General features: G+C 42.0%; 1 protein-coding gene across 2 annotated transcripts in view; it reads left to right on the plus strand.

Moving 5' to 3' along the window:
* The window catches only part of LOC132782006 (dynein axonemal heavy chain 3), a 110,356-nt gene that overhangs the window by 63,750 nt on the left and 28,261 nt on the right, over positions 1-18,345 (plus strand). Inside the window, exons 36-48 of one of the 2 annotated variants that reach the window (XM_067473190.1) lie at positions 541-782; positions 916-1,016; positions 3,401-3,506; positions 3,958-4,087; positions 6,626-6,862; positions 7,840-7,943; positions 9,954-10,248; positions 11,016-11,195; positions 11,882-12,005; positions 12,514-12,670; positions 15,300-15,443; positions 16,542-17,208; positions 17,923-18,088. In XM_067473190.1, the coding sequence (XP_067329291.1) occupies positions 541-782; positions 916-1,016; positions 3,401-3,506; positions 3,958-4,087; positions 6,626-6,862; positions 7,840-7,943; positions 9,954-10,248; positions 11,016-11,195; positions 11,882-12,005; positions 12,514-12,670; positions 15,300-15,443; positions 16,542-17,208; positions 17,923-18,088 (2,653 nt within the window). The remainder of the gene's footprint in view (positions 1-540; positions 783-915; positions 1,017-3,400; positions 3,507-3,957; positions 4,088-6,625; positions 6,863-7,839; positions 7,944-9,953; positions 10,249-11,015; positions 11,196-11,881; positions 12,006-12,513; positions 12,671-15,299; positions 15,444-16,541; positions 17,209-17,922; positions 18,089-18,345) is intronic. The other variant, XM_067473191.1, reaches the window with a different exon arrangement.

Below are 18,345 nucleotides of genomic sequence, written 5' to 3' on the forward strand. Positions count from 1 at the left end.
AAGAGATAGAGAAAATTATTGGGAAACAACATGATTTCATGAATGCTTATTAACAGCTAATTGTTTACCTTATAATTAGTTCAGGCAACATTGGCTTTGAAGGGAGAAGCTAGGCCTGAGTTCTTGTGTCAAGTCAAGTCCTGGTTTTGAATTCAAGTATGCTGGAAGTTTCCTATATTATTGTTTTATGAATCATGCTCAAATTTTTCTAAGTATACCTTTTTATGGATTTATGTTGTACTTGTGAGTTTTAGGCTATTCCTGGGCTGTGTTACCTTTGGATTTTTATGAGACATCTGGATTCCTGTGTGGCTATCAACTATTGCTGAACCTCTTTTGGGTTGTTCCTCTCCTTTCTTATTTCCTGTTTTTTTCCATATATTTTATGTGTTTTACAATACATTGTTTGCTTATATTCTGGACTCTTGTGTGGTGCTGTGGTCATAGGTGGCTCCAGGCCTGGGGTACAACAACTAGTATATGCTAGTGGTTTTCCCTTGTGATTCTTCAGAGAGATCGTTCCCGCTCCCCTTTTCTCAGATAGTTCATCAGAGGAATCTGCTGTGGAGTTCAGAATTATCAATCCCAAAGCAATCACAATGGGGCAACTGTATGGATGTTTTGACCCTGTCAGCCATGAATGGACAGATGGTGTCCTTGCAAACACCTTCAGAGAACAGGCTTGCTCTACGTCGGAGGACAGGAAGTGGATTGTCTTTGATGGCCCAGTGGATGCTGTTTGGATAGAGAACATGAACACAGTACTAGACGATAATAAGAAGGTATTTTTTTCTATACTACTTCACTCTGACAGGCCACTTATTTTGAATATTTTTACAACAAAAATATTGTATAAAATACAATATCTTCTGTATATGTGACTGATTTTGGGTTCCATGATATTTTTTGTTCCAGCTGTGCTTAATGAGTGGTGAAATCATTCAGATGAGTGCAAAAATGAGCTTAATGTTTGAGCCAGAAGATCTGGAGCAAGCATCTCCTGCTACAGTCAGCCGGTAATTTCTGACAATAATGATAATGGGATGTGTATTTGTGGGTGTGTGTAGGGCCATCCCTACCATTAGGCAATGTGAAACGGTGGCCTCAGGCACCAGAGGTATTGTGCAGCAGGAAAATGCTGGAAGAGAGAGTGGTATTCTAAGCAGCTTGGTTTGCACTTCTTAAACTACGGTATATGCGTAGGTATAAATCTAAACCAGGCATGGGCAAACTTGGGCCCTCCAGGTGTTTTGGACTTCAACTCCCACAATTCCTAACAGCCTCAGGCCCCTTCCTTAAGCGACTGAGGGGGAAAGGAAGGGGCCTGAGGCTGTTAGGAATTGTGGGAGTTGAAGTCCAAAACACCTGGAGGGCCCAAGTTTGCCCATGCCTGGTCTAAAGCGTTTAGTCAAAATATCACCCAAAAAATCCTGGGTCAGTGTAAGAACTGTACTTTAGATTCTATCAAAAAAGTAACTATCCTCTTCTGTGAGTAGAGTGGCAAAAGGTGAGTCTTGGGAAAATCTAAAAGAAGCAACCCGCTCCTTTATTCTCCCTGCCACAGTTCTGCTTCTGGTCTTTTTGATGCCTAGGTGGAGAAATGGGGATGCCCACCTGAGGCAGCATTAGCACTTTTCACTTCTCTGCAGAATTAACCTCGACTTATCCATGGTCATGCCAAAATCCATAGTTTTGGATCCCACCACTGCCCTTGACTTCTTGAAGCCAGTTGCCACTCCCATTGTCCTTTGAACAGGGACAAAAATGGAAGGGGGTGTGATTGTATTTTTCCCAGAGTCTCACACCAGCCCGATGAGAATCTTTACTCCCTTGCTGGATATGCTAGCTAGAAAGTTCCAAGAGCTTTCCTACAGAATCCTTCCACCCCAGTTCTGAGTTTGATTATTTGATTATTATTATTATTATTATTATTATTATTCTGACACAAAAACATAGTATGGCACAGCAAATGAGATATTTATGCTGGATTTCATATCACAAAATCACAAGTTGAACACTTCCCAAGTTTTGTGTGATGTATTTTCGAATGATGCATGCAGATCCAAGTAAAGTCGCCTTTTGCAGTTGACAGACTGTGGTTTTCTCAATGTTTATTGTTTTCAAATGCTGGCTGAAATCTTTTGGCACAGCACTCAGTGTGCCGATTACCACTGGGACCACTTGTACTGGTTTATGCCGGAGCCTTCTCGGTCTTTTGGCTAAGATCAAGTGTAGTATCTCTTCTTCTTCTTCTTCTTCTTCTTCTTCTTCTTCTTCTTCTTCTTCTTCTTCTTCTTCTTCTTCTTTACAGTATTTATACCTGCCTTTCTCATCCCAAAGGGGATTCAGGGTGGCTTACAGAACATGCATATGGCAATCATTCAATGCCATTGTACTGGTTAACAAGGGCAAACAATACAGAAAGAGAGTTAAAGGCATTTCCAATCTGATTTCCGGCATCTTGGAGGCTGTACTCAACTCTGGCCACAGGAGGGTGCTTTTGCTCCATCCACCAAGGAGCTTTTTGTTGTCCTTAGATGTACTCCCGATCCTCCCAGTCATTGTCCTTAAGGGTGCCTTTTATTACCTTACTGCTAAAAGCGGTACCTATTTATCTACTTTTATTTGTGCTTTTGACCTGCTAGGTAGGCAGGTGAGCTGGGGCTGATGGCAGGTGCTCACCTTGACCCGGGCTTGAACTGGCGACCTTTCAGTTGGCAGGATTTTCTGAAGCACAGTGGTTTAGCCCACTGTGCTAAGCCCGGCCACCATGTTATGTATACAAGCACAAGGGAGAGGTTAAGAAGGATATCTATATTAGTGAAAATAGGTTATAGCCAACATGGACTGTTGCGGGACTGTGGTGCAGCTGGGCTGGGAATCAGCTGCATTAAGATCACTACTGAATGAAAGGTCATGAGTTTGAAGCCAGCCCGGGTCGGAGTGAGCTTCTGACCAAAATTGTGTAGCTTGTTGTCGACCTTTGCAGCCCGAAATACAGTTGCAGCTGTCAAGTAGGAAATTTAGGTACTACTTATGTGAGGAGGCTAATTTAATTGATTTACGATGCCATAAAAATCTCCAGCAAGTATGCAAAGAATGAGGAAGTACCTCATCAGTGTCTTAAACGGACGGTGAAGTGACAGCTCCCCTAGTGAGCAGAAGCTGGAATGTTAAATAGCCTCTGAGTGTCTGTCTAAATATGTTGTGTGTCTATGTCATTGAATGTTTGCCATGTATGTACATTGTAATCCACCCAGAGTCCCCTGTGGGGTGAGAAGGGCAGAATATAAATACTGTAAATAAATAAATAAATAAATAAATAAATGGAAGCTCCATTCAGTTTCATTTTCTTCAGCAAGGAGGATCCATACAACTGTGCTATCCATTCCTTCTTTAGGTGTGGGATGATTTACATGGAACCTCATCAGTTAGGTTGGAAGCCTCTGAAAGATTCATATATGAACACATTGCCTTCAGTCTTGCAAGACATACACAAAGAACTGGTGCGTATAAATGTAGTTTTCTTCTGAATTTTAAAATATAAAATCAAATGGAAAGGAAACAATCAAATGACTATTGTATGACATGGGATGGGAAACTTTTGGCCAAAATCTGACCCTTTTGTGGTGGTAGTTCAGCCCTCTGCATTTTCTTAGATAATAATGTCCCTATTGTCATGATACCATTACATTGGTAAACATGAATTTAACAAACTGAACACAAAAAAGCCCTTTCCACTAGTTGTCTCCCATTCTGTACACAATGATTATGCAAAGTTCAATTACACAATAGCAGCCATTCAGAATGGTAGCTATTGATAAAAATAACACCATTGCGTTGCCTTTGTGAGGCCTGATTGCTCTTGTTACTGGCTGTTGATAGACTACCACTAATTATTAATTACTAACATTATTTCTTTTAAGTTTGAAACCACTTCACATTTTCAACTTGCAGATCGAAGACTTGTTCATGTGGTTAGTTCAGCCTTGCTTGGAATTCATTCGCCTTCAGTGCAGAGTCTTCCTTCAGACATCTCCTATCCATCTGGCCTATTCCATGATGAACCTGTTTACTGCTTTGCTTGGTAAGGATCTTGTGAAAGTTGTGGCCTATCAACTTGTCACCCCAACTCTGAGTTTAGGAAGTTACTTTAAAAAGGAATTACTCCAACAACATTTGTTTCGGTCCTTGTTCAAATGAAATTCAGAAGGAAAGAAATGCAGGACAGAGTAAATGAGAGAAACAATGACAAGGATGGAAAGGAGAAGCCTTCCTTAGTTTGTACTGTAATGACTGCTTATTTATTTATTTATCATTTCAGAAGCTAATTGAGGGTACAATTATAATGTATTTAAAAATGCAAACAAAATTAAACACCTGGCATTATTCTAAATGTCCTTTGACTAGAAGCTGGCCACTTAGTGCATCTATGATGTCACTGTGTGAAGATCTTCCATTGTGCACGTGGCAGGGCTTAGGCTACATTGTAGGAAGTGGTCTGTGGTTTGCTCTCCTCCACACTCGCATGTTGTGGACTCCACTTTGTAGCCACATTTCTGAAGATTGGCTCTGCACCTTGTGGTGCCAGAGTGTAAGCTGTTCAGTGCTTCCCAAGTCACACAGTCTTCTTTGTGCCCAGGAGAGATTCTCTCATTCAGTATCAGCCAATGATTGAGGTTCCGGGTTTTAGACTGCCACTTTTGGATTCTCAATTGCTGAGGTGTTCCTATGAGTATCTCTGTAGATGTTAGAAAGCTATTTCTTAATTTAAGGCATTGGTGTGCTGGCTGATATCCGAACAGAGGATGAGCCAATAGATGTCATTGCCTTTAATTATTGGCTGCTACTTCCCAGTGGATGTCAGGTGGTGCAATACCGACTAAACAGTATAATTTCTCCAGTGGTGTGGGGCGTAGGCGTCTTATGTGGCATGTCTCGTTACGAGCCACATCCACTGTTTTAACGTGGTGAGATGTGTTCTGTAGTGAATTTTATCTAGTAGGCTGGAAAGGAAGCCTGGATAACAGTGTGGCAAACCTCCATTTTGAGAGTGGAAGCCAGGGAGGCAGCCATCTTGAGTGTGGATAGGTAGAAGAGGGGAGGAGTTTGGAAGTCTCCTAGGATTGGCCAGAGCAGTTGGGAGAAGCCAAGTCTTAGGAGGGAAAAGAATTCAGCTTCTGTGAGAGTTGAGAACTGGGAGCTGGTGTGTGAAGAAGAATTTTTGAAACTGAGTTTTCAGGCAGAGAGTGTCTGTGTTAGTGCTGTGTGCTGACAGGAAAAAGGTCAGACAGCAACCTGATTTTTTGTGAGAGTTAGCACAAGAGATTAGCTCTCTAGGCTGGGTTAGTTAACAGGAAGAACTCTAGGGAAGAGTTAGTTAATAACCCAGGGACTACCTAGGATAGGTTAGTCAGAACTCATTACTATTTCTCTGAAGTAGAGTGAGGGTTTTTGGATACTAACAGTCAGATCTGTTTGATTAGCTCTGTCTGTAACTAAGTGAAGAGAATTGTTCAAGCAACCATCAAGCTGAAGTACTTTTGTAACAAGTCATGTTTTTGTACCTCTCAGAAGCAGTTAGTTGTCTTTTTTAAAAAATAAATCTTGTTCTATTTAACTTTCAAAAGATCTCTACTGTGCATCATTCCATCATCAAGCCTTTATGATAGTTCCAACATTTTTAACATCCTGTCACTACATAAAGACTCTTAACAAACAGTGTTTGGGAGCCAGGGGAAAAAGCAGTGTTGGCAGGAGTGGGAAAAGTTTGCCTCAAATACTTATTTTAAAATCTTAAAACAATTTAGGTTGGTGGCAGCTTTAATCCAAAAGGAAGTTTAAAGACAAGCAGTGTTCACTCTATCATAACACTTAGCCATCATCATCTCGCTACTATATTGGTGACATTAGTGTGGGATATTATATATACTTCGTTATATTGGTGACATTAGTGTGGGATATATTATACATTCCTTTATACTGGTGTCCAGTGGTGTGATATATTATATATACTTCGTTATATGCTCCATACTGGGCCTATGTATACAGTAGAAGAGTAGCAAAGTTCAAGGACAGATGTCTTCACTGTATCTGGTGGTGATCCCCAGGTTGTGCCAGTCAGCTTTTGTAAGATTTCTCGCACCCACTTTTTGCTTGATATTCAAGCAGTGCTTCTTGTAAGTCAGAGCATGGTCCAGAGTAACTTCCAGGTATTTTGGTGTGGTGCAATGCTCCAGTGGGATTCCCTTCCAGGTAATCTTCAGAGCTCGATATGCTTGTCTGTTCTTAAGATGAAAAGCACATGTCTGTGTTTTAGATGGATTAGGAATCAGCTGGTTTTCCCTGTAATAGGCAGTAAGAGCACCTAAAGCTTTGGAGAGCTTTTGTTCAACCATTTTAACGCTCCCTGCTTGAGCTGTGATGACATGATCGTCAGCATAGATGAATCCATCTCTTCTGGCAGTGGCTGATCATTTGTGTAAATGTTAAACATTGATGGAGCAAGCACACTCCCCTGAAGCAGACCATTCTTCTGTTTTCGCCATCTGCTTCTCCACTGATTTTGCTTTTCTTCTGGGATCAGCCTTTATCACCATCTTTTCAAATCTATATTTGCTTTTAGATGAAATAAGTCGTTCTGGTGAAGAAGAAGGAGAAACCATGTCCAGTCAGCAAATCACCTTGTGGCTTCAAGGCCTCTTCCTTTTTGCCTTGGTTTGGACCATTGGTGGCACCCTTAATGCAGAGAGCAGGAAGAAGTTTGACCGCTTTTACCGAAATCTTCTGATGGGAATGGATGATGACAACCCACGTCCCAAAAGTGTGAAGCTAACCAAAAATAATATATTCCCAGAAAGAGGTGCAGATTTCTACACATATATTTGTGGGGCTTTTTATGAACTAGTTTCTGTACAGTAAGGTACATCATGATTTTACGAGAGGCATTTTGTTTCCAGAGATTAAGACAATGAGTTAACAGTCAAGTGTTTTAACTGTCATTGGAAGGACAACAGAGAGGAGGACATTTTTCGATAGTTTAAACTCATTTTAACCTGTATATCTTATGAATTATATATATATATATTAATTTGTTGAAAGATGATGATGATGGTGGTGATGGTGGTGATGATGGTGGTGATGATGATGACGACGACAATAGAATGCAATAGATCTGGAGAGTCCGGAACCAAGAGCTCCATATGGCAGCATTTGGTTGCAGGACTTTCTTGCCATTTCTAATATTCATTGGTTCAGAACAGGCATGGGCAAACTTGGGCCCTCCAGGTGCTTTGGACTTCAACTCCCACAATTCCTAACAGCCTCAGGTCCCTTTCTTTTCCCCCTCAGCCGCTTAAGCGGCTGAGGGGGAAAAGAAAGGGACCTGAGGCTGTTAGGAATTGTGGGAGTTGAAGTCCAAAGCACTTGGAGGGCCCAAGTTGGCCTATACCTAGTTTAGAAGAATGCAAGTTTTTGAACTGCACTGTACGGATGTTGTTCAGATATGTTGTCTTCCGTATGGTTGGGGCTACAACTCTCACCACACCTGTTTTGCATTTCTGTGGATTAGTCCAAAGTATCTGGAGGGTCAAAGCTTTGTAAGCCTGAGGCTTTTACCAACTATCCCAACTTGCAGTGCTCCAGATGCATTTATTCAACAATTGCAAGCACTTAATAAATCATATTTACCTTCCAGTAGTATGGTTGAGGAATGTTTCAGTTATCTCCATTTGGATTGGAATGAAAAAGCAGAAATAGGTCTAAGTACTATCATTGAAAAATAAAAGTAAAATCCATTTTGTTTCCCTATTAAGTTTTTACCCTCTACTCTCAAATCAGGAAGTGTGTACGACTTTTATTTTCATAAGCAAGCTAGCGGACAATGGAACATGTGGCTGGAGTATATAACAAAAGAAGACCAGACCATCGCTGCTGGTACAAAGGTATGACGTTTGCACCACAAGGTTCATAAAAGCTCAGAAAGCTGTTGCCCAATGAATCTCATGAAATGGTGGTTGTGGAATGATGATGATGATGATGATGATGATGATGATGATAATAAATGCACTTTATTTATATCCCGCCCTTCTCTCCCAGGGGACTTAGAGTGCATTACAGCATTTACATACATAGGCAAACATTCAATGCATTTACAATCATATACAATGAGACCGACAAACACAAACAAAGGCAAAGGCTTCTCCTTTCATTTCCGGCTTCTGGAGGCGGTGCTCATCTCTGGCTCTTGGGCTTTTCTCCATTTTCAAGCCAAGGAGCCTGCGTCATCAGCTTCTGTTTGTGTGGTCAGCAAGATTGCTTGGAGCATCTCTTTGCTTTTTCCTGCCAAAGCGGTACCTATTTATCTAGTCACATTGGTATGTTTTCAAACTGCTAGGTTGGCAGGAACTAGAGCTGACAGACAGGAGCTCACTCTGTCTCGCAGATTTGAACTGCCGACCTTCAGGTCAGCAGTTCAGCCAGTCTTCAGGGCAGCAATTCAGCAGCAGAAGGGTTCACTCCATTGCGCCAGTGTGGCTCCCAGTGATACTGATCTTTTATTCTGCAGTTTTTTAAAGACAGGCTTCCTCTTCAACCACTACAAAGATAAGTGTACTTCTCCCAAACAAATTCCATGCTACACCTTTTCTGATTGTTGCATTAATATTAAATTTCAAAGCCCCAAATTATTAAATCCCCTACTACTTCGCTCGAAGTATCAGAAGTTTCCAATTGTTTTAAATGGTCTGTTACAATTTCTTCTTAATCAAACTAGATAATGATTCATTTCTGCTGCAGTGTTTCATTTCCAGATTCTTCCACTTCTAGATATATATATTCCTCCCACAGATGCAATCATGTAATGAAGCACTCTTCTATTATTCCTTTCCAGTTGAAGACCCAAAAGTCCCAATAAAAAATTCTATTTTTTTCCTGTATCATATTTTTATTATTCTTTGTGTAAGAACAAAAATAGAATCATAGAATCATAGAGATGGAACAAATCTCGCGGGCCATCCTGTCCAACCCTCTGCCAAGAAGCAGGAAAATCACATTCAAAGCACCCCCGACAGAAGGCCATCCAGCCTCTGTTTAAAAGCCTCCGAAGAAGGAACCTCCACCACACTCTAGGGGCAGAGAGTTCCACTACTGAACAGCTCTCACAATCAGGAAAGTCTTCCTAATGTTCAGATGGAATTTCCTTTCCTGTAGTTTGAAGTCATTGTTCTGCATCCTTGTCTCCAGGGTGGCAGAAAACAAGCTTGCTCCCTCCTCCCTGTGATTTCCCCTCACATCTTTATCCATGGCCCTCATGTCTCCCCTTAGCCTTCTCTTGTGCAGGCTAAACATGCCCAGCTCTTTAAGCTGCTCCTCATAGGGCTTGTTCTCCAGACCCCTGATCCTTTGAGTCATCCTGCTCTGGACACATTCCAGCTTAGAGTCAACATCTCCCTTCAACTGCGGTGCCCAGAATTGGACACAGTGTGATTCTAGGTGTGGTCTGACCAAGGCAGTACAGAGGGGTATCATGACTTCCCTGGATCTAGACACTATTTATGCAGGCCAAAATCCCATTAGCTTTTTTAGCTGCCACATCTTGTTGTTGGCTCATGTTTAACTTGTTGTCCACAAGGACTCTCAAGATCTCTTTCACATGTACGGCTATCAATATTTTCACTACTTTTCCTCCTATCTTTCAGACACATATTAGCTCTTTCCAAGCTTCAGATTTTGTGTCCAGCTATGAACATACCACACACACAGACACACAATTATTGTTATTCATTGTTATTATTTTTATTTATACCCTGCTTTTTCTCTTCACAAGGAGAGTCAAAATGGCTAAACACTGTCACATGCACCAGCTCCCCAGAGGTCATTTTGTTTGAAGTAAAAGTATAAGACTTTTTCCTCCTTTGTACCTGTGTCCTAACCTAACTATCTTTGCATAATAGGTTTCAGAACTTATCGTTCCAACAATGGAAACAGCCAGACAGACGTTTTTCCTGAAAGCCTATGTAGACCATGAAATCCCAATGTTGTTTGTTGGACCCACTGGGACTGGGAAATCCGCAATTACCAACAGCTTCCTGATCCAGCTTCCAAAGGCAAAATTCACACCCAACTTCATCAATTTTTCTGCCCGAACCACAGCAAATCAGACACAGGATATCATTATGTCAAAGCTGGACAGAAGAAGAAAGGGATTGTTTGGACCTTCAGCAGGGAAAAAGGCCATTGTGTTTGTGGGTAAGATATGTATTATTTTTATTTTAATCAAACTCCTCCCTTCTCCCAATATAGGACCAGAAGCACGTGTTCAGTGCATATTCTGGCTGCCTTTGTCAACAGACAGGGTCAACCCATTTGGTATAATATACAAGCATTAATATTCTGCACCACATGTTCCATTCTTCTGATTTTGGTAAGATTTTTAATCTATCTATGATATCTCCAAATATAGGGAAATTTGTGACAAACCACTGGTTTGTTTCTGAGAGAGCTGTTGTGACAATTTACTTATCATTCTGGATTGTAGGGGGCGCGGTGGCACAGTGGGTTACACTGCAAAGCTGCAGAACTTGCTGATCAGAAGGTCAGTGGTTCGAATCCATAGATGGGGTGAGCTCCCGTTGTTAGCCCCAGCTTCTGCCAACCTAGCAATTCGAAAATATGCAAATTTGAGTAGATCAATAGGTATTGCTTTGTTGGGATGGTAACAACACTCCATGCAGTCATGCTGGCCACATGGCCTAGGAAGCGTCTACAGATAATGCTGGCTCTTCGGCTTAGAAATGGAGATGAGCACCACTCTCCAGAGTTGGACTCGACTAGACTTAAGGTCAGGTGGAAACCTTTACCTTTATCTGGGTTTTGAGAAATCTCTATCACACCCTTCCTTCCTTCCTTCCTTCCTTCCTTCCTTCCTTCCTTTAGTTGTGTTGGTGGGAAGAATGATGTGCTTGTGCATCTTCTTTGTTATAGTGAAATCAGATATATAATTTTTTTTTTGTTAGATGACTTAAATATGCCAGCAAAGGAGGTCTATGGAGCCCAGCCACCTATAGAACTACTGCGGCAATGGATTGATCATGGCCACTGGTATGACAAGAAGGACACTTCCAGGCTCGATATTGTCGATGTTCTGTTTGTTTCAGCAATGGGGCCTCCAGGTGGTGGAAGGAATGATATTACAGGTAAGAGGCTTACTTAAGTACATGAAGGCATTGTAAGTCCCCTTATGAGGCCACAGTGACACAGTGGGTTAAACTACTAAGCTGCAGAACTTGATGATTGGAAGGTCTGCGGTTTTAATCCACAGGATGGGGTGACCTCCCGTTGTTAGCCCCAGCTTTTGCCAACCTAGCAGTTTGAAAACATGCAAATGCGAGTTGATCAATAGGTATCGCTTCTGCAGGAAGGTAATGATGCTCCATGCAGTCATGCCAGCCACATGACCTTGGAGGCATTTACGGACAACACAGGCTCTTCAGCTTAGATATAGAGATGGGCACCCCCTCTCCCCCCAGAGTCAGACATGACTATACTTAATGTCAAAGGGAAACTTTAACCTTTACTAAGTCCCTCTAATAGCAAGCTGTTGTGAATGCCAACAGACTGCAACCAAAACAGGGGCATTGAGAAAAAAGTAATATACATGGAGGTGTTACCAAAAGGGCCCAATGGCAACTGAGCATGCTTAGTGGCTAGAGAATATTGACAATTAGTTGATGTTGTGCAGTGTATTTCTTGCCCATCTGGTTGAGGAAAGAGGGGCACAAGAGTTACTTTAGTGAAATTGCCATTGCCAGATTAAAAGACGGTCTTTCAGACAGCAAAGTAAGCTGCTCACGGAGACTCCATCTTCCCATTTGCTTTCCAGGGCGTTTCACACGGCACTTGAATATTATCTCCATCAGTGCTTTTGATGATGAGGTTTTGACCAAGATTTTTTCTTCCATTGTCGACTGGCACTTCAGCAAAGGGTTTGAGACATCATTTCTAAGGTATTTATTTATTGTGTCAGAAGTGAATTGAGAATACGGTTATAATGCATTGAAAAAACCGACCAATTTAAAAACTTGCCATGATACTAAATGTCCCTTGACCAGAAGCTGGCCACTTGGGATGCCTCTGGTGTGGTTGTAAGAAGCTCCTCCATTGTACATGTGGCAGGGCTAAGGCAGCACTGTAGTAAGTGGCCTGTGGTTTGCTCTTCTCCACACTCACATGTTGTGGACTCCACTTTGTAGCCCCAGTTCTTATGCTTAGCTCTGCACCTTGTGGTGCCAGCGCACAACCTGTTCCAATGGGGAAGGGAGGTGAGCTTGCAATTTCATATGGAAGCTTCCTGGGGGGGATTTCTAAGGGGTGTTCAAGCAGATGACTTGATTGAAGAGATGGAAGGCCAAGAGGCTAGCAGCATGAACAAAGTGCGAAAAGAGAACAAAGGCAGCCCCCCACCCTCTAAAAACTTGGGTTCCCATTAAACCGTATTGTATTTGTTTTTTAAAGGCTTGGAAAAATGTTGGTCCAGGCAACCATGAATATTTACAAGCAGGCTGTGGAAAACTTCCTCCCTACTCCTTCCAAGTCTCACTATGTCTTTAACCTGCGTGATTTCTCCCGGGTGATTCGAGGCGTGCTGCTGTGCCCACATACCCATTTGCAGGTATATTACAATTTATTTCTTTCTTTCTTGCTGCAGGGGTGGATGTTCCATCATTACTAACCTAGTGCTTAATATATTTTGCAAAACTGATGTTCTTGTTCTCATGACTATCACCTGGAGGGGTTTTGTGCCACATCTTTCCTCGTCAGAACTGCTCATTAACCACAACCATCTAAGGGACCAGCCATGTTATTCCCACCTTGAGGTTGTTTGTCAGGGTTTTTTTTCCATGTCAGGAGTGACTTGAGAAACTGCAAGTCGCTCCTGGTGTGAGATAATTGGTCATCTGCAAGGATGTTGCCCAAGGGATGCCTGGATGTTTTGATGTTTTTTACCATCTTTGTGGGAGGCTTCTCTCATGTCCCTGCATGGAGAGCTGGAGCTGACAGAGGGAGCTCATCCGTGCTCTCCCCAGATTTGAACCTCCGACCTGTCGGTCTTCAGTCCTGTCGGCACAAGAGTTCAACCCATTGCACCATCAGGAGATCCTGTTGGTCAGGTGATATAAATTAAAGCCCCTTCTACATTGCCATATAATCCAGATTATCAAAGCAGATAATCCATATTATCTGAGTCTACACTGCCATATAGCCGAGTTCAAAGCAGATAACCTGGATTTTATATGGCAGTATAGAAGGAACCTAAGGCTTTCCTAAGATTCCATCTATGTTTCTGATAGAAGTGTGTTTCAAACTGTTGAATTTTGGCTTTGTATCTATCTGTAGTTCAAATGAGAATAAAGAAAAAAGTCAGCATACGTAGCTAAAATTATAACCATAACGTTCCTGTAACATCCATCTAGTAGGTGACTGTATACATTTGTTCCGTGATCATACCTTTGTTTCTGAAGGGTTAGAACTGGTCCAGCCTAAAATCCTTTACATTTGTTGCTCAAACTCCTGTCAATGTAGCTTTAAGGCAAAATGGCAGCATGCCTTCTGCTTCTTTTCTTCTTCTTCTTCTGAGATGTGAGTGGGGATGTCATTATTTTTCAATCTGGAAAGGAAATAATGCAATTGAAAACAGAAGAAAAGGTTAGTTGAATGTGCTTAGGTGGGATGAGAGACTCTACACTTGCCTTAGCTGTGAAGTTGCCGATGAGTATGCTTGATAAGGGATATGCTTTTCATTATATAATAATCTTGCTGGTGGACTACTTTTTTCCGCCTCACAATTTGTTTATTTATTGTGTCAGAAGCATATTGAGAATACAGTTGCAATGTATTTTAAAAGCCACAAAGTTTAAAACTTGGCATTAAGCTAAATGTCCTTTGACCAGAAGCTGGTCACTTGGTGCACCTCTGGTGTTGCTGTAAGAAGGTCCTCCATTGAGCATGTGGCTGGGCTCAGGTGCATTGTAGTAAGTGGTCTGTGGTCTACTCTTCTCCACACTCACATGTCGCAGACTCCACTTTGTAGCCCTATTTCTTAAGATTGACTTTGCACCTTGTGCTGCCAAAGCACATTCTGTTCAGGACCTTCCAAGTCGCCCAGCCTTCTTTGTGCCCAGGAGGGAGTTTCTCATCCGATATCAGCCACTGATTCAGGTTCCAAGTTTTAGCCTGCCACTTTTGGACTCTCGTTTGAAAAGGTGTTCCTGCGAGTTAGGAAGCTGTTTCTTGATTTAAGTTGTTAATGTTGGCTTGCTGACTGATATCCGGGGCTGGAGATGTCAATGCCTTGGTCCTTTCATTGCTGGCTGGTACTTCCCAACAGATGTCAGGTGGTGCAATCCTGGCTCAACAGTATAATTTCACCAGTGGCGTAGAGCACAGACACCCATGATAATGCAGCATGTCTCATTAAGAGCCACATCCACTGTTTTAACATGGTGAGATGTATTTCACACAGAGCATGCATATTTAGCAGCAGGGTAGCAAGGCGCAAGGACAGATGTCTTCACTGTGCCTGGTTGTGATCCCCAGGTTGTGCCAGTCAGCTTTCATATGATATTATTTCTAGCACCCACTTTTTGCTTGATATTCAAGCAGTGCTTCTTGTAAATCAGAGCATGGTCCAGAGTAACTTCCAGGTATTTGGGTGTGCTGCAATGCTCCAGTGGGATTTCTTCCCAGGTAATCCTCAGACCTCGAGATGCTTGTCTGTTCTTAAAATGAAAAGAACACATCTGTGTTTTAGATGGATTAGGAATCAGCTGGTTTTCCCTGTAATATGCAGTAAGAGCACCTAAAGCTTTGGAGAGCTTCTGTTCAACCATTTCAACACTCCCTACTTGAGCGGTGGTGGCATGATCATCAGCATAGATGAAACTCTCTGTCCCTTCTGGCAGTGGCTGATCATTTGGGTAAATGTTAAACATTGATGGAGCAAGCACATTCTCTCACACCAGGAGTGACTTGCAGAATGCTGCCTCGGAATAATAAGGGAAAACAAACAAAGAAAACCCACACTACTTAAACAAATTCAAAGTAAATTCTAAAGCAGCCTGAGAATGAGTCAGAAGAACAAAAGATGTCCAATGGGAAGTATACTTCTGGGCAATGTGGAAGACCATTTTGGCACAACACTAATTCCTCATCATGAAGGGTAAGAGATTTGATACTCACATAGGTACGTTTGCCACTGATGGACATATCTCCTCCTCTTTGGTTCCTTCTTTATTTGGTAGGATGGAGAGAAATTGATCAGGCTTTGGATTCACGAAGTTTATCGCGTCTTCTACGACCGTTTGATCGATGCAGAGGACAGGGAGGTGTTTTTTAACATGGTGAAAGAAACCACCTCTGACTGTTTCAAGCAAAGTGTTGATAAGGTATGTTTATCTTCAAGCAGACAGGTAAAGAGATAGGAATGACATATTTATGGCTACCTGTAATATTGGAGCAAAATGGCACCTTCCATCATTTTAAAGCCCTCTAAACAAACTGTGGCAAGAAATATTTTCAAATTGCTATAGACAGGGAATTTCAAGATTTGTAGTATATTTACCAATCCTACTCTAGACTCTTATCTAACTGGCTGCTGACCAGTTAGATACACATCAGTTCTGTTTTGTTGAATACACAGTTCTGTTTAATACACATCAGTTCTGTTTTGGCTGTTAGAAGAAGGAATTAATTAGATATAACTTGCAATTTTAAGTAGTTAATTTTACACTCTGGCATGGGAGATGTTGCAGCTTCATGGGATCCTCTGGGCCCTTCTACGCTGTCATATAATCCAGAATATCAAGACAGGTAGTCTACATTATCTGCTTTGAACTGAATCATCTGAGGCTACACTGCCAGATAATCCAGTTCAAAGCTGATAATCTGGATGTTATACAGCTGTGGGGAAGGGGCCTCAGGACCCTTCCACACAGCCTATATCCAAGAACATCAAGACAGAAAATCCCACATTATCTGAGTGCGGACTCAGATAATCCAGTTCAAAGCAGATATTGTGGGATTTTCTGCCTTAATATTCTGGGGGCCCTTCCACACAGCCCTATATCCCATAATATCAAGGCAGAAAATCCCACAATATCTGCTTTGAACTGGATTATCTGAGTCCACACTCAGATAATGTGGGATTTTCTGTCTTGATGTTCTTGGATATAGGGCTGTGTGGAAGGGTCCTGAGGCCCCTTCCTCACAGCTGTATAACATCCAGATTATCAGCTTTGAACTGGATTATCTGGCAGTGCACCCTCAGATGATTCAGTTCAAAGCAGATAATGTAGACTACCTGCCTTGATATTCTGGATTATATGACAGCGTAAAAGGGCCCTGGGATTTCCTGCCTTTATATTCTGGGATATAGGGTTGTGCGGAAGGGCCCAGGAATATATGGCTCTGTGGAAGGACACTCAGTTATGTAGGGCTTTTGAGGTTGACACCAGAATCTTGAGATAGTCTTCTCTGCTCTATAGGTATTAAGCCATTTGTCACGCACTGGGAAGATCAAAGATGAAAATATCCGGCGTCTGTTCTTTGGGGATTTCTTTAACCCGTCCAGTGATGCCAAAATCTATGATGAAATCACAGATTTAAAGAAGCTGACATCTGTCATGGAGTACTATCTGGAGGAGTTCAATAACATCAGCAAAGCCCCCATGTCTTTGGTCATGTTTGGTTTTGCCATCGAGCACATCTCCCGGATCTGCCGAGTCCTGAAGCAAGATAACGGCCACTTGTTGCTGGTGGGCATTGGCGGGAGCGGCCGGCAGAGTGCCACCAAATTGGGCACTTTCATGAATACCTACGAGCTCTTCATGATTGAGATCACCAAGTTCTATACCACAAATGACTGGAGGGAAGATCTCAAGAAAATCATGATGCAATCGGGAGTGGCCAACAAAAGCACAGTCTTCTTATTCAGCGATAACCAGATAAAGGACGAGTCGTATGTGGAGGATATTAACATGCTTTTGAACACAGGTGACGTACCCAACATATTTGCTGCTGATGAGAAAGCTGACATTGTGGAAAAAATGCAGAGTGCTGCAAGGACTGAAGGCAGGAGAATTGAAGCTACACCTCTGGCCATGTACAACTTTTTTATTGAACGTGTGAGGAAAAACCTGCATATTGTTTTAGGTAGGAATAAAATGTGTTTCTTTTTGTTTGTTTGTTCTGAATTCATTTTGATAATGCCTCCCCTGTAAATGAGTTAATTTATGGCTTGCTATGGCCATGCTAGCTGGGAATGATGAAGTCCATACTACAAGTGATCTGGAGTGCACCAAGATAATAATAATAATGATAAACCTTTATTTATACCCTGCTACCATCTCCCGGAGGACTCGGTGCGGCTTACAAGAGGCCGAGCCCAAATACATCAATAAAAACAACACAGCGATACAGACAATAAACTCATAAACAAAGCAATAAACAGTAATACATTTTAAAATACTGGGCATGACAAGGTGACATATAACTGGATAGGTATTTGGAGAGAGATGGAGCAAGCAGACAATCCTAGATCATTAGTAAAGTGCGATTAGGGACATGTTGCTTCGGGTTACTTATTCTGGGAAGGCACAGTGGAACAACCACGTTTTCAGGCTCCTCTTAAAAACTGCCAGAGTTGGGGCATGTCTGATGTCCTTGGGGCGCGAGTTCCAGAGTCGAGGGGCCACCACCGAGAAGGCCCTATCCCTCGTCCCCACCAATCGCGCTTGCGATGGAGGTGGGATCGTGAGTAGGGCCTCTCCAGATGAATGAAGAGATCATGTGGGTTCATACACAGATGGGGAAAATGATGGGATTTGGGTGAACAGATATGGAAAACAAGCACCCTATATTTTTCAGCAATGAGTCCAATTGGAGATGCATTCCGGAATCGTTTACGAATGTTCCCTTCACTGATCAATTGCTGTACTATTGATTGGTTTCAACGATGGCCCACGGATGCTTTGGAGCTGGTGGCAAACAAATTCTTAGAGGAAGTGAAACTGGAAGATGAAGTCAGAAAGTCGTATGTCATCATCATCATCTCTCTCACTCTCTCTCTCTCTCTCTCTCTCTCTCTCACACACACACACACAAACTTTTCAAGATAGAACAATTTACAAAATTAACTACAAAGTATTTTGAAATATAATTTAAATGAAATTAAAAAAACAATCATCTATGTTTAGCTTATTTCAGCATCAAGCTTAATTCACCCAGACTGATATTGGTAAGGGTAAGATTGTCAATGGTATTTTTTTAGTCACGTCAGGAACGACTTGA

Source organism: Anolis sagrei, chromosome X (assembly GCF_037176765.1).
Source record: "Anolis sagrei isolate rAnoSag1 chromosome X, rAnoSag1.mat, whole genome shotgun sequence".
NCBI classification, from domain to species: Eukaryota; Metazoa; Chordata; class Lepidosauria; order Squamata; family Dactyloidae; genus Anolis; species Anolis sagrei.